This window comes from Meleagris gallopavo, chromosome 2, assembly GCF_000146605.3.
Source record: "Meleagris gallopavo isolate NT-WF06-2002-E0010 breed Aviagen turkey brand Nicholas breeding stock chromosome 2, Turkey_5.1, whole genome shotgun sequence".
NCBI classification, from domain to species: Eukaryota; Metazoa; Chordata; class Aves; order Galliformes; family Phasianidae; genus Meleagris; species Meleagris gallopavo.
The window spans coordinates 28,343,217-28,355,542 of record NC_015012.2 but is presented as its reverse complement, the minus strand read 5'-3'; the positions used below and the strand labels follow the sequence as shown (position 1 = coordinate 28,355,542).

Genomic DNA, 12,326 nt, shown 5'->3' with positions numbered 1-12,326 from the left:
AAAAGCCATTCCCTTATTTGCTAGTAAGCTCAGTAGCAGAACAAACCCTGCTTTTCCACAGAGCAAATGGGATCTGGGATCCTGCTCTCTGCCTCCTGCTGATACCATCACTGTCTTGGTTGCTTATCAGCTTGGTTGTTCGCCCTGGAAAGGATGTCCGTGGATTGTATCCTGGACAAGTGGGACGGGTCCACCAGACATACGTGCTCAGAGGAGCTCCAGGGTAAGCTTACTTGTCCAAGGAAACCTATAGGAACTTTGTAAAATACCTTTCCTACTTGTGCCTATATTGAGCAACATCACAACAACTCCTAATGATTTTTTATGACTCTGGACTAAAAGAGAATCCAGGCAGAGTAAACCAAAATTAAATCCAAGGCTTTTGGCCATAAGAGAATTGATGCATGTCCTGAATGTATCAAGTAACCGAGAATCCAGGACAAAAATTGCTGGGGGAGGGTGGACGGCACAGAATCCTCCAAGAAAATTTGTATAATAGCACATCAACTAAAAAACTTGTCTACATTTTATTTAATATTCTGCATACTATTTCAGTTGAGAAAAAAAAAATCCTAATAATATTAAACTAATCCAGTTAGTTGCTCAGCTGCAAGAAGCACAACTCTTATCATGCTGATTACAAGTCAGATGGAGCCACCAGAACAATACTGAATTATTAAGGTCTTACCACACATGCTGTTAGCATCTATTAGATTACAGTGCATCATACCAAGTGCTCATTTCAGCTGAAGATTAGAAAGTACATTTATACTGCTGGCTACTCTTTGAGTGGATCATAGTATTTACATACCATACGTCAGCATGAGATTACAGAAAGATTCATTCTTTTTGCCTAGGCCTTTCAGTAGACTGCAACCAGCTCCAGTAAACTATAAAGCCAAAGCTCCATTTCAACCTGACTTTGACAATTCAGCTCTCAGGAATTATGTTCGTTTTCAAAAAATAGTGAGAAAGCCCACAGCTGACTGGTACAACCAAACTTTCTACAAAGCAGCATTTGACTTGCCTTATCTCAAAACAAGTAAGTAACCCATGCTGTACTGCACACTCTAGTTCTTGGCAAGAAAGGCATGAAAGATGAACCAGGGAGGTTCACTCTGCTGCAAGTGTTAACCAGCTTGAATTGCATTGAAAAAGCACAGTGAACAGTGCCTCACTTTTTTTTCTCCCCTCCTCCCCCCTAAAGTGAGCTCCACTGGCCTTCCAAAGCCATTCTCTCTCCACTATCAACACTCAAGTATCCCAGTTCCCTCTATAACAGACAGAAGGGAGCTAACGGATGAGAACAAGGCAATTTACTGATACATGTGCAGACTTATCTAAAAATGTTAGCTGAATGCACTGCAGATAGTGACAGCAATGTATATAGAAAGAGATAAAGAATACACACCCAGGTTTAGGAGCTAATCGATTCAGCACTGAAGAAATTAATAGAGTAGAATGTGCAAACAAATTGTATTTATTAAATAAGAGTTCTTTAGTGGCAAGGAAGAGGATTAGGATTTAACTCAATATTTTAAAAATTGCATGAAAAACCTTTGAATGTGAACTTATTGCAAGATATTTAAAGATGCAAGATAATTTATATTTTGAAAGATATTGTTATAAAGGAGTCTGCTATGACAGCAAAAGGGAAGTTATGAAGTTATCGTTTCCAGGATGATGACAGACAAAGCAGATGTCATGTATTACATCACCATATCTGTCCATCTCTTTATCTGAAGGGTTTGTCCATTAGCTGCATGCCAAAACCCAATTACATGCATAATACAAATGGAAAGGCTAAGCATAAGTGTCCCTTGCTTCCTCTCGTATTAAGTTAATAAAGCAGGCTAACCAAATACAGGGACATGAGGGCTATTAAACTCTGCAGTACAGCACAGGCCCAGGACTATCAACCTCATCAATATTTCAGCATAGGCAAGAATGGCATGAGATCAGAATACCTTACCTGTCATCAGCCTAAGCAGGTCTACCAGGTATTTGTGTCTCTCCTGAACACGAGCAACAGAAGAGAATTTAGAGAGGAAAGTAGTATATAGGAATGGGCCTGAGAAATGTATACTTGTTATTGAAAAAAAATCTTAAGTACAAGAAGTACAGTGGCTTTGTCTTTTTTTTCTCTTCAGCTTATAATGTAGCTTATGACAGACAACTGAAAGCTTTTTGCCAATGACTGTGGCAATCTGTTTGGAGGCTAAAGCAGCTCTTGACTTCATGAATGGTAATTTTGGCTCCAGAAGAAACTATAAAAGCCTTTGAAAGCTACTTAACTTGGCAGCATACAGGCACACTGCTGTTAGTATAGTCTTAGGCTGTTCTCCTCCCTGCTTCTGCAGTCAAATGCAGTACAGTTTCAAGAGCAAAACATGAAATGCTTGAAAATCTTCCTAACTTTCACCTCTTGTTTCCACAACATTCAGACTGGTGGACAAGACACCCATTCCAGTGTGGCCAAAAGACCCATTTCTCCACATGTACAAAAGAAAGATGGGGTAGGAAAAGTACCAATTAAAAAAACAAAAAAACCCCCAACACCCAATAACAACAACAAAAAGCATCAGGAATTAAATAGGCTATAACAATTCTATAACCATTTTTGACCAGGAAAGCAGCTGTGCATCAACCCAAGAATTCACTCTAACAAAGCTTGCTTGTGCAAAACTGGCATTTAGGGACAACCTAATAAGCTTTACAGAAGCTAATTTTAACCATCCATAATTTAAAGAGAAAAATTCTTTGTTCCAGGTTGTGAAAATAAGCACACACCAACAACAGTTCCTGTACCATATACGACCTGGAATAGAGTATCTGCTCAGAGGATGTTTTCTGTTTCCCAAGTGTACACTTGAGTGGAAGAATGAAAAAAGTCTTGGAAAAGGGGCATAAATTACTCTTGCATTCACAGCAATTGTTGTTTCTTTAACTGCACTAATACTTCGTATCATTTTAGGCTACAGTTATAGTCCTTAGAAACCCTGTTTCACCTAGGAATATGAATTCTACATCTGTACAAAAGGATGGTTTGTACAGTGTAGTTAGGACAGTGAGAAAATTGAAGGTCTTGAACATTAAGGTTTCTGCTTACCACAAGGTATACAGTAAGCCTTATTTACTCTCTGCAGAAGTAAAGCATTCCCTTATTTTACTCCTTAAACCAAGGATTCCTCCATTCCCTGGCTGGTAGTTTTGATGACAGCTACACAGAAGAACACTCTAATTATTACTTATTTTTCACTTACAGTTTTCACTTACAGGACTAATTCACTTCCTTGCCTGCTTTTCACCTTCTGAAGAAGCTTTGTAAATTACGTATAACAGTTATACCGCTCTCTCTCATCACAGATTTTTATTTTTGATTTGCCCTAGATAGGAGAGGAATAGGATGGTTCTCTCCTGAACTGTGAGGAAGAGAACAAAACTAGGAGAAGACAGGGCCTCCTGTCAGAAAAGAAAAAAAAAAAAGTATGAAGTTGTTTTGCTTTCTCCTCCTGAGGAGAATAATCTTTACAAGTAATGCTGATACAAAGGCCTCTTGAAATACTTGCCATTTTTTCAGTATTCCATGTCAACCTCCTCTTTCCATGTTACACCACTAAAATACAAACCTTGCTAACTGCCCTGTCACGTGCCAGCGATTTAAGAGGAAATGCTCCTTCTATCCAATCTCAGGCATGTGGTTCTCTAAGCCATAACGTGGAAGATCGGACAGAGTTCATTTTATATTAAAGGTTTCTTACATTTGTCTCACAGCCAAAATCTACTGAACCACCCCCTGCCTATCCTGACACAAGTTTTTTTTTTTTTCCTTCTTTTTTTTTGTGAAGGAAGATAAGTTTTATTTGGAATGAAAAGGAAGCACATGAGTAACACTGTACAGCACACAGAAACAAGTCGCTCTCAGAAATCTGGAATGGAAACATGTAATGTTTGGGTTATTGCCAAAAGAAATCAGATTCTTTGTATTATATCACAATGCTTATAAATGAAAGTTACTCTGAAACATTTTCCAACACTGGTAAGATAAAATATGTTTATGTCATAAGGCAAATGCTTACTATTTTCCCTACATCGAAGACAAATGCACAGAATATTTTTAATGTTATTTCTAAAGCATCTCAATTTAGAATTACAAAATTGTTTGTGCTTTGTTAGCTCTCCAAAGATCTTCTATTGGTTACATTACAAAAAGTCTAAAAGGGCATCAGAACGTTAAGAATTCTCACCAAAAATAACCCTTTTTAATTAGAGAAATAGTTTGCTGAAATACATGCTTTGGAAGTAGGTAAGTGCAGGGATTTTAAAGTAATAATAAAAAAACAACATTATAAAACATTTAACTCAAAAAATCAGAACTGTTCTTTAATAATTGCAAATGAACTTTTTACAATATCAATTTCCTAACTTCCCGAGCACACTTTCTGGTAAACACTTGAGTGTCCTCTGTGAGTTACAAAGAGTTCAGTTTTCTGTGCTATACAGCTAAAAAAAAAACTTGGCATCACACCTTTTTTTAAAAAAACAGATCACACAATAATTTAGACAGCATTTATAGCATTACAAAATCAGAATCCCTCTCTTTAATCACTCACAAGAGCAGCCATAAGGAATACAAATAATGAGGATGTAAAACTATCTGTGCAAAACTGCATTATTTTTACTGTCTAAAATTTCAGGGAAGTAACACCGCCAAAAGCAGAGAGAGGATAACAAACAGTCATGAAGTAACGATACCTTAGATTTCCAGACAGGAATTACATTATGAACTAATATTAGGAAAAGAAAAAAAAAAATTGATGGCACCTTGAACAAATAACAGATGTCCTGGAATTTGCAGTTGAATAAGAACAGATACAGGTTCAAGTTAAAGTCTCTTTCAGGAGTAGCAATTGATTTAAGGATATCAACTCTAGCATTTCTTTCCATGCAAAAAAATCTATCTTTCCAACGTCTTTGCTTTGCGGGCTACTAATGCATTTAGGAATGAGCAGTCTTTTGAGGAGTGTGCTTTCTTCCATGCATCTGAAATCTTTAAAACAGCTGGATCATTGATTCCCTGGACTTCCCTACTCCAATCCATTTAACTGCAGGAGAGAAAAGTAAACTTTTATTATAAGAATACAAAGCAAGATTGGATTGCAGCTTAAGATACAATCTTATGCTCTTAAGTACTTACAATCTTTAGTTCTATAGCTACAAAAAAAATTATACTATTAGTAGGTTAAGAAGTTATATTTACATCTACTTTTTGTGAAGTAAGAATGCACTGGTAATTTGGAAAAGCAAGAAAGGTCTTCAGGCTCCTGTAACAAATAAATCTATTTTCCAGATCATAAGAAAAAAAATACAGAAACTGTTAGAAAAGCAAAGATTTGCCTCATTGCTGTTCCCAGCTTTGGATAGAATCAGATCATCTTTATTAGAAAGCTTGAGAGTAATAGGTGGTTTGTTAGCTTAGGATCTCCTACTGCCACACATATTTAGTATCTCATTAGTACACCAGTGGTTTCACCTGACTTCATTATAGCAACAGGACTATATCCCTATAAAACCAATTGGAAAAACACTTAAGCTTAACTTCTAAGAATGTCAATTGAATGAGAACTACAGTGTAAGCCAAAGAAAGGATGCTTATGTAACTTCTGAAAATTTTCAATCCGACAAACAGATGAATAAAAAGTAGTGAAATAGTAATTACAAGTATCACCAGGTACAACAGAGTAACTAACTACAACTTAATTTTCTATATAGTGAATGTTCATTAAGGCAGAGTACATGAAAGGTAAGTTTCATGGAGCTGGGAGAAATAAAGAAGTCTTCTTTACTTACCAGGAACACCTAATTCCATTTCTATAAAACGAACATAGTTCTGTGCATTTACAGGCAACTCATCGAATGTCCTTGCATTTGATATGTCTGTATCCCATCCTGGGAGTGTCTCATACTTTACCTCTACTTTACTTAAGACTTCATGGTTGGCTGAAAAGCAAACAAGATACATCCACAAAGTTCATACATTCTCTATCACTAAACACGCCGATATAAGCTTCTTATTCTTTTCCCATAAGAAGAGATTTTCTCTAAGTACAATGCTAGCACTAAAGGTGCTAACACATCTTTTTGTTAATATAAGCAAAGAAAGCAAATCCAAGCAACTATCAAGAATTAAGACTTTTGGAATTCTAGTACTAACAGTCACATATATTTTGTTTAAACCGCAAAACGTAATTTTCAGGAAATCTGTTTTCCTCAAAATGTTGATTCTTTTTGCTACACAAATATTAAAACTCAATTCTCCTCTCATGAAGGAATTTGGTTGATGTAAAAGCAAAAATGATGTACCAGTTTGTGTGTACTGTACAGCTAAAGTACATATTTTAAATGGCACAAGAGTGTACTTTTTATTAAATAAATATAGTAATAAACATGTCCTGTTTATACAGAACATAATTCTCATGCCCCAAAACTTTACAACAGAGTAGTTTGTCTAGTTCAGTTCTTAAGGGTCTTAGATACAGAATACTGGAAGGAAGGTAGTTTGCCAACATGGTATCCAACATCACCAGTCCTCTTGTCTCTACAGCAGAGCCCTCAGCAGTTATCTTGATCAGACATGAAATGTTCTATTCTTGGTATCACTGTATGCACAAGATGTACAAAGAACCTTTCAGTATCTACCATGATAGTCAGCAGTGTGAATGGACAGAATTTAATCAATCTATTCAACACTGCAGACCTGAAGGTGGAGTCACACATTCCACTGTTTCACTTACTTCTCGGAATAATAGAAATGACCCTATTCTTCCGATGACCCTATTCCATTTTGTCAGTCACTTAATACCTTGCTACAATGATGTCCATCAATTATGAATCCTGTGATCTCAAGCCCTGGAAAAACATGTTATTCTGGAACTGAATAATTCTATTAATTTTCTGAATATTAGCATTGAAATCACACTCTGAGGCAAAACAAAAGCCTTAAAGCTGGCTAACTGTTAAACCTGACAATATCAAAGACACATTGGTAAAACATGGAGGGTACCAATATTCTAGCCTTCCTAAAAGAAGGCAGCATTCTACCAAAGACCTTGTAATTAATTTTTCTTAGGCTCCATGTCTCAGATACCCAATCAAGTCACTCTTGCAAAGACAGTCAATCAACTGGGAAGGTGTTGTAGGTGCAAAAGGCATAACGAATGTGCAAATACAGACTCACAGCTAATCTTCCCCCTCAGTGTGCGTGCAGCCAACAAACTCAGGCTCAAATTATTGAATAATTTGTCCTGGTGAACGTGAGTGCTCAGAAGCAGTGATGTCTTAAGTAAAGCCTCTACGACTAGGCCCTTTTGAGTAAGGGCAAAGAACGCATGCTATGCTCTATTGACTTCAAAGCTTGCAATAGTGAGAAAATGCACAATTTCTATTGGAATTGAGTTAGCCTTGACAAGCAGGCAAGATCATTAAGGACATCTGATTGTAAAGGCCAAGGATAAGCACTTTTCTTTATGTCACAAGCAGTAACAACTAAGCTGCTGTCTGCTGCCCTGGTAAATTGTAAAATAGCTATATTTGAAGTGTAAAACCACACAACCATCTCCAGGCATTGCAGATGGTCCAGAATAAGGTGCCAGCTTGAAAGTCTACAAGCAGTTCAGTTTTACTTTGAAGCCTCTCTGACTAAGATGGGTAGGTGAAGGCTGAAATCACTTGGAACTGATTAGTTTAATCTCACCTACATTCTTCCATTACTCTTAATTCAATTCTTACTTCCTCAAAAGAAAGGAAGAAAAAGGATAAATTTCTTGGTGCTCCTAGTGATTCTCTCATGTTGCTCCAGCAGGCGTGGTAAAAGATGCACAGTAAAAATGAACCATTATCTTAGCTCAGTGTAGGAACAGATGCAGTAACCATCTAGATTCTTCCCTGATTCTAGTTCTTCCCTGAGCGCAGTCATCTTTCAGGCTTTCTGGAACACTCCTTATTAACAGCTGATTAGATAACAGAGAGCACAGATACAGTGACAGCTGGTAGTCTGATACTAGAATTTTAAGAAAGTGTGGTGTGATATTACTTCCCAACTGGGAAAGAATAGCTGATGTTTGGGATCTTGGCATCAGTGTAAAAAGACCTCAGCGTAGAAGATCCTTCAGCCATTTCCAGAAAATGAACATGCACTCACACAGATCAGATCAAAAGTGCACCTAACACAGGGTCCTGGCTCTGCAATCACCAGTAAACGCTCAAGACAAGAGCACAAGAAAAAAAGCAAGTATGAAATAAAAGTTTCTTAAAAATACTCTCCCAATGTTTAAGAATCTGTGTTTTCCAAGTCTTCTGAGCAAGAGGTTGCATCTGTGATGAAATTAAATGGTATCTGAGCTTGTACAGGAAGCATTAGCAGGACTAGACTGTGGTTTTCACACTGCTTTTAATCTGGACCATCCTAGAGCTGGTAGGGACTTCTACCTTTCTTCCCTAAGCTCACAGAACCTAACAGAACTGGCAGGAAGACAATGGCCAGATCCACCCCAGGAGCCACTTACAAGCTGATATGATGAGATGTAAACTGCTAAGACATAATTAGTTTTTCCTTAACAGCAAGTGATGAATTGACCACAGAAATCTAAGCTGAAAAAGTAAAAAAAGATTCCTACAATTCTCAGATCCAGCTAGAAAAATCTAGAATCTACGTAATAAGCATCTTTTTTTTCTTCTGAGATATTAGTACCCTGCTTCTAATTTGGAGACAGTCATTTCACATGAAGAATCAACATCTCCAAGAAAATGAGATGGGGAAGGTATAGAGAGAGAAATATCCTGCTAGTGAAAAATTTCAAGATAAGAACTTTTCTACATTGAATTCAAAATATCGAAGTAGCAAGTTAAGAAATATCTAAGAGCTTGTAAAATGAAAGGAGAGCACAGTTACCGTTTGCTTTCGTACAAAGAGCTAGGGCTTGGTGTTACAAGAAACCTGCAGTATAGGTTCAGAAAACACAAATATTGAAGAGTATAGCAGTGAGAGAGAGAGATGGGGAACACAGAGGCACTGTGAGAGACAGCATCTTCCAGCTTAAGGGATGATCAGCTCAAACTCCTTCCTGACAATTCTGGAAGACATGCCAGCAGCAAAGATAACAGCTTTTACTACATTTCTACTGAAATCTTAACAGCTAAATCAATTAAAAGAATAAAAATACTGTTTGGTAGATGAGTCATATTGTACTGCAGTGGCCAAAGGTCAGCTTCCTGTTAAACAGGCACATTCAGGGAACAAAGTCTGCCTTCAGGAGCCTTAACAAGATTCTGATCCCATTTGAGACACAATGAATAGAAAAAAAAAAGTGTATATATATATATATACACACATATACACACACACACACACACATCACTGAATTAAGTCTTCATTCTGGGAAGCACGGTCATCTACTTAAGTCATCCTTAACGATGGACTGCCAAAGGATGTCTTCTCAGCACAAATAATCCTCAGGTTAGATGACAGGGCTATAGATGAGTACCTACAGAGAAGTCCTCAATTCCAATGCACATTGTCCGTAATGTTCAAAGGCTATTTCAAGTACAAAAGTTTCCTTTATTTTTTGGAAAAGATAACAAGGAAACAATATTCGAGTCTTACATGGGGAAAACTGGCTTAGTACAAAATGGCCACTAACCTTCCCGAACAAATCACACATTGTGTTACTCAATATGCACTCATATTTTAGCTGGCACTTTTGTTTGAAGATTACAGAGTGCAAATCAATTACAGAACTCCCTCAAGCACACGGAAGAACAGAACTACAAATTTCTCCAGACGTACTAATTTCAAGGATTACTGATAGATCATTGATTATGTCTTTATACATAATTACATATGTAAACTACCTAGCTCTTTTCTGAGTTGTATTTTATTATCTCTGACCAGCCTCAAACCCCAAGATGGCAACTAGATCAAAAATGTATGTATACACAACATCAGAAAATCAGAAAGCCCAATCCTTACTACTGAACAACGTTCTTCCTTTTTCTGGAGTATTTGTCCAAAAAAACTGAAAAAGATGTGTTACCTTAAAAATAGTACTTTAAAAATTTTAGCAACCAGATATATTTTTGACCACTGTCCTCCTAAGAGAGGGACTATAGTTTCCACATGCTATGCTGCTCCTGCACTGAAATAGTCTTGTTTTCTCCAAAACTAACTGCTTATTTCCTCCTTGCACCTCTCTTCCCTTCCCCTTTTCCATTGTGCAGGTGTGCCTGGTTACTTACTGGTTGCTCTGCGAGTTAAGGGATACTGACTTGTTAAAAAATAATATACACAAAAGACCTGACTTTATCTGGCTTTTCAGTTGGAACAGTAGCCTCATCTGTTTCATTGCACATCTAGATAGTCTTGTCCTGCTGGAAGAGGGGGATGAATAGTTTCACATGCAGCCTGAAGGAAATGCAGGCTGATTCAAAGGAAAGGGCTAAAGCAAATAACATTTAAATTTCAGACATTTTAGATGGTCTTTCCAGTAGGCAAATAACACTGCAGTACAGGTATGGTGCAGAGTGTATCTCAGAAGACCTTGAAGGCTTAGTGCTGAAGTAACAAATTCCTGTCATAAATTTTACAAGTAAAAGTCCAATGCATTTAAGTTTCAGGTTACACTTCAACAATATCCAAAACTGTTCAACAAGTAGCCTTACCTGGAAAATGAGGTATGACTTCACCATCTAATTTGTATGCAACACCAACTTTGATTTCTGGAAATACATCCAAGATATCCAATTTGGTAAGAGCCAATCTATAAAGGAACATTACTCTGTTTAAATATGTTTTTAACTCCTGTCAACTTTCAACACATTTTAACAACACAAGAGAAAACTGATTCCTGCACTTTGAGCACACTGCTATTACTATTTTTTTCCACAGAAAAACAGCCTCTGTGACACTATTCCATTCATTTACCTGGCAACTTAAAAAAAAAAAACCAACAAAAAAACCAGCCTTTTGATTGTGCACTTAGGTCTAGCACTAGAAGAAAAGTGCAAATAGGTTTAGAGTAATCTGTAACATATAACAATTTTTATGTCAAGTTGCCAGCAAAGCTGTCAAAACAACTTACGCAGTAAAGCCATTAATCATGTAGGCATATCGGAGTTGCACGAGGTCCAGCCAGCCGCATCTTCTCTTTCTACCAGTGGTAACACCAAACTCTTTACCCCGCATTTGCAGCAATTCTCCAATTTCCTAGCAAAGAGTAGCACTATTACATGAGTCTCTTTTCATCTGCAGGAAGCATACATCTGCATCGTACATTTTAACACCATCTTATAATACCATAAATTACTTTAAAACTTTTCCCCTATTTTTCCACAAAGTTGTCAGCTGAGAATGAAAACAGAAATAGAGAATCCTACTCCCTGTTCAGATAGCATTTTTTTTGAACAAGTCTCTTGAAAATTCCTCCTGCTCTAGCACTCTATTCCACAGAAAGATCTAATAAGTTGTCAATCAGATTTGGCAGTCTCATAAACGCAGTTTAGAATGATAGAATCATTTAATATCTTAGATAGGAAGGGACCTTAAAAACCATCTGGTTCCAACCCCCATCCATGGGCAGGGCTGCCACCCACCAGCTCAGGCTGCCCAAAGCCCCACCCAACCCAGCCTTAAGCATCTTTAGGGATGGGGCACCCAGAGCTTCTCTGGGCAGCAGTGCCAGGGCCTCACCATCCCCTGAGTGAAGAAATTTTGTTATCCTCTCAAAAACCTCAGCTCATTGCCCAAACACTTTCTGCTGAAAATGAACGGAACTATATTACAGTTTCTTACAATCAAGGCTATTATTATTCCAGAAACAGTAACATGGAACTCACTTAACTTACTGGTGACAACAAACATAGGAACTCTAGTCATTATGACACAGCGAGTAGGAACAAACACATAAATAATGGAATTGGAAGAATGAGATATCTAAACACAGTCTTCTTTTTTAGAAGCAATACTGATTTAATGTAAGACAGACACGGTGAGTTATTTAACTCAGTAATACGTCAAGAAAAAGGAAAATAATGCTCACATTATCTTGTTCTGTAGGAAAGGCACCAATTCCAACTCTAGTTGTATATGCTTTCACAACTCCATACACTTCCCCAACATTCTGTGGTGGCATGCCCAGACCTGTGCAAACTCCACCAACTGTGCAGTTTGATGAAGTCACAAACGGATATGTGCCTATTAAAAAAAAAAACAAACCTGAGTTTAAAAATCACAGACACCATTTGTTGTTGTTGTTGTTGTTTTGTTTTTTGTT

General features: G+C 37.3%; 2 protein-coding genes across 2 annotated transcripts in view; one reads left to right on the top strand and one right to left on the bottom strand.

Annotated features, from left to right (window-relative positions):
- C2H1orf100 (chromosome 2 C1orf100 homolog) overlaps nucleotides 1-3,156 on the top strand; it is a 6,695-nt gene extending 3,539 nt beyond the window's left edge. The window contains exons 2-4 of the mRNA XM_019613488.2: nucleotides 6-223; nucleotides 858-1,042; nucleotides 2,770-3,156. Of these exons, the coding sequence (XP_019469033.1) occupies nucleotides 6-223; nucleotides 858-1,042; nucleotides 2,770-2,873 (507 nt within the window). The 3' untranslated portion in view covers nucleotides 2,874-3,156. The remainder of the gene's footprint in view (nucleotides 1-5; nucleotides 224-857; nucleotides 1,043-2,769) is intronic.
- Nucleotides 3,157-4,240: 1,084 nt separating this feature from the next.
- Nucleotides 4,241-12,270, bottom strand: LOC100544434 (adenylosuccinate synthetase isozyme 2). The gene is made up of 5 exons (XM_010706843.3): nucleotides 12,093-12,270; nucleotides 11,136-11,260; nucleotides 10,717-10,814; nucleotides 5,851-6,000; nucleotides 4,241-5,105 (listed from the first exon to the last, which is right to left on the bottom strand). The coding sequence occupies exons 1-5, from the start codon at nucleotides 12,183-12,185 to the stop codon at nucleotides 5,053-5,055; spliced, it is 519 nt and encodes a 172-aa protein (XP_010705145.2). The 5' UTR covers nucleotides 12,186-12,270; the 3' UTR covers nucleotides 4,241-5,052.
- Nucleotides 12,271-12,326: the final 56 nt, after the last annotated feature.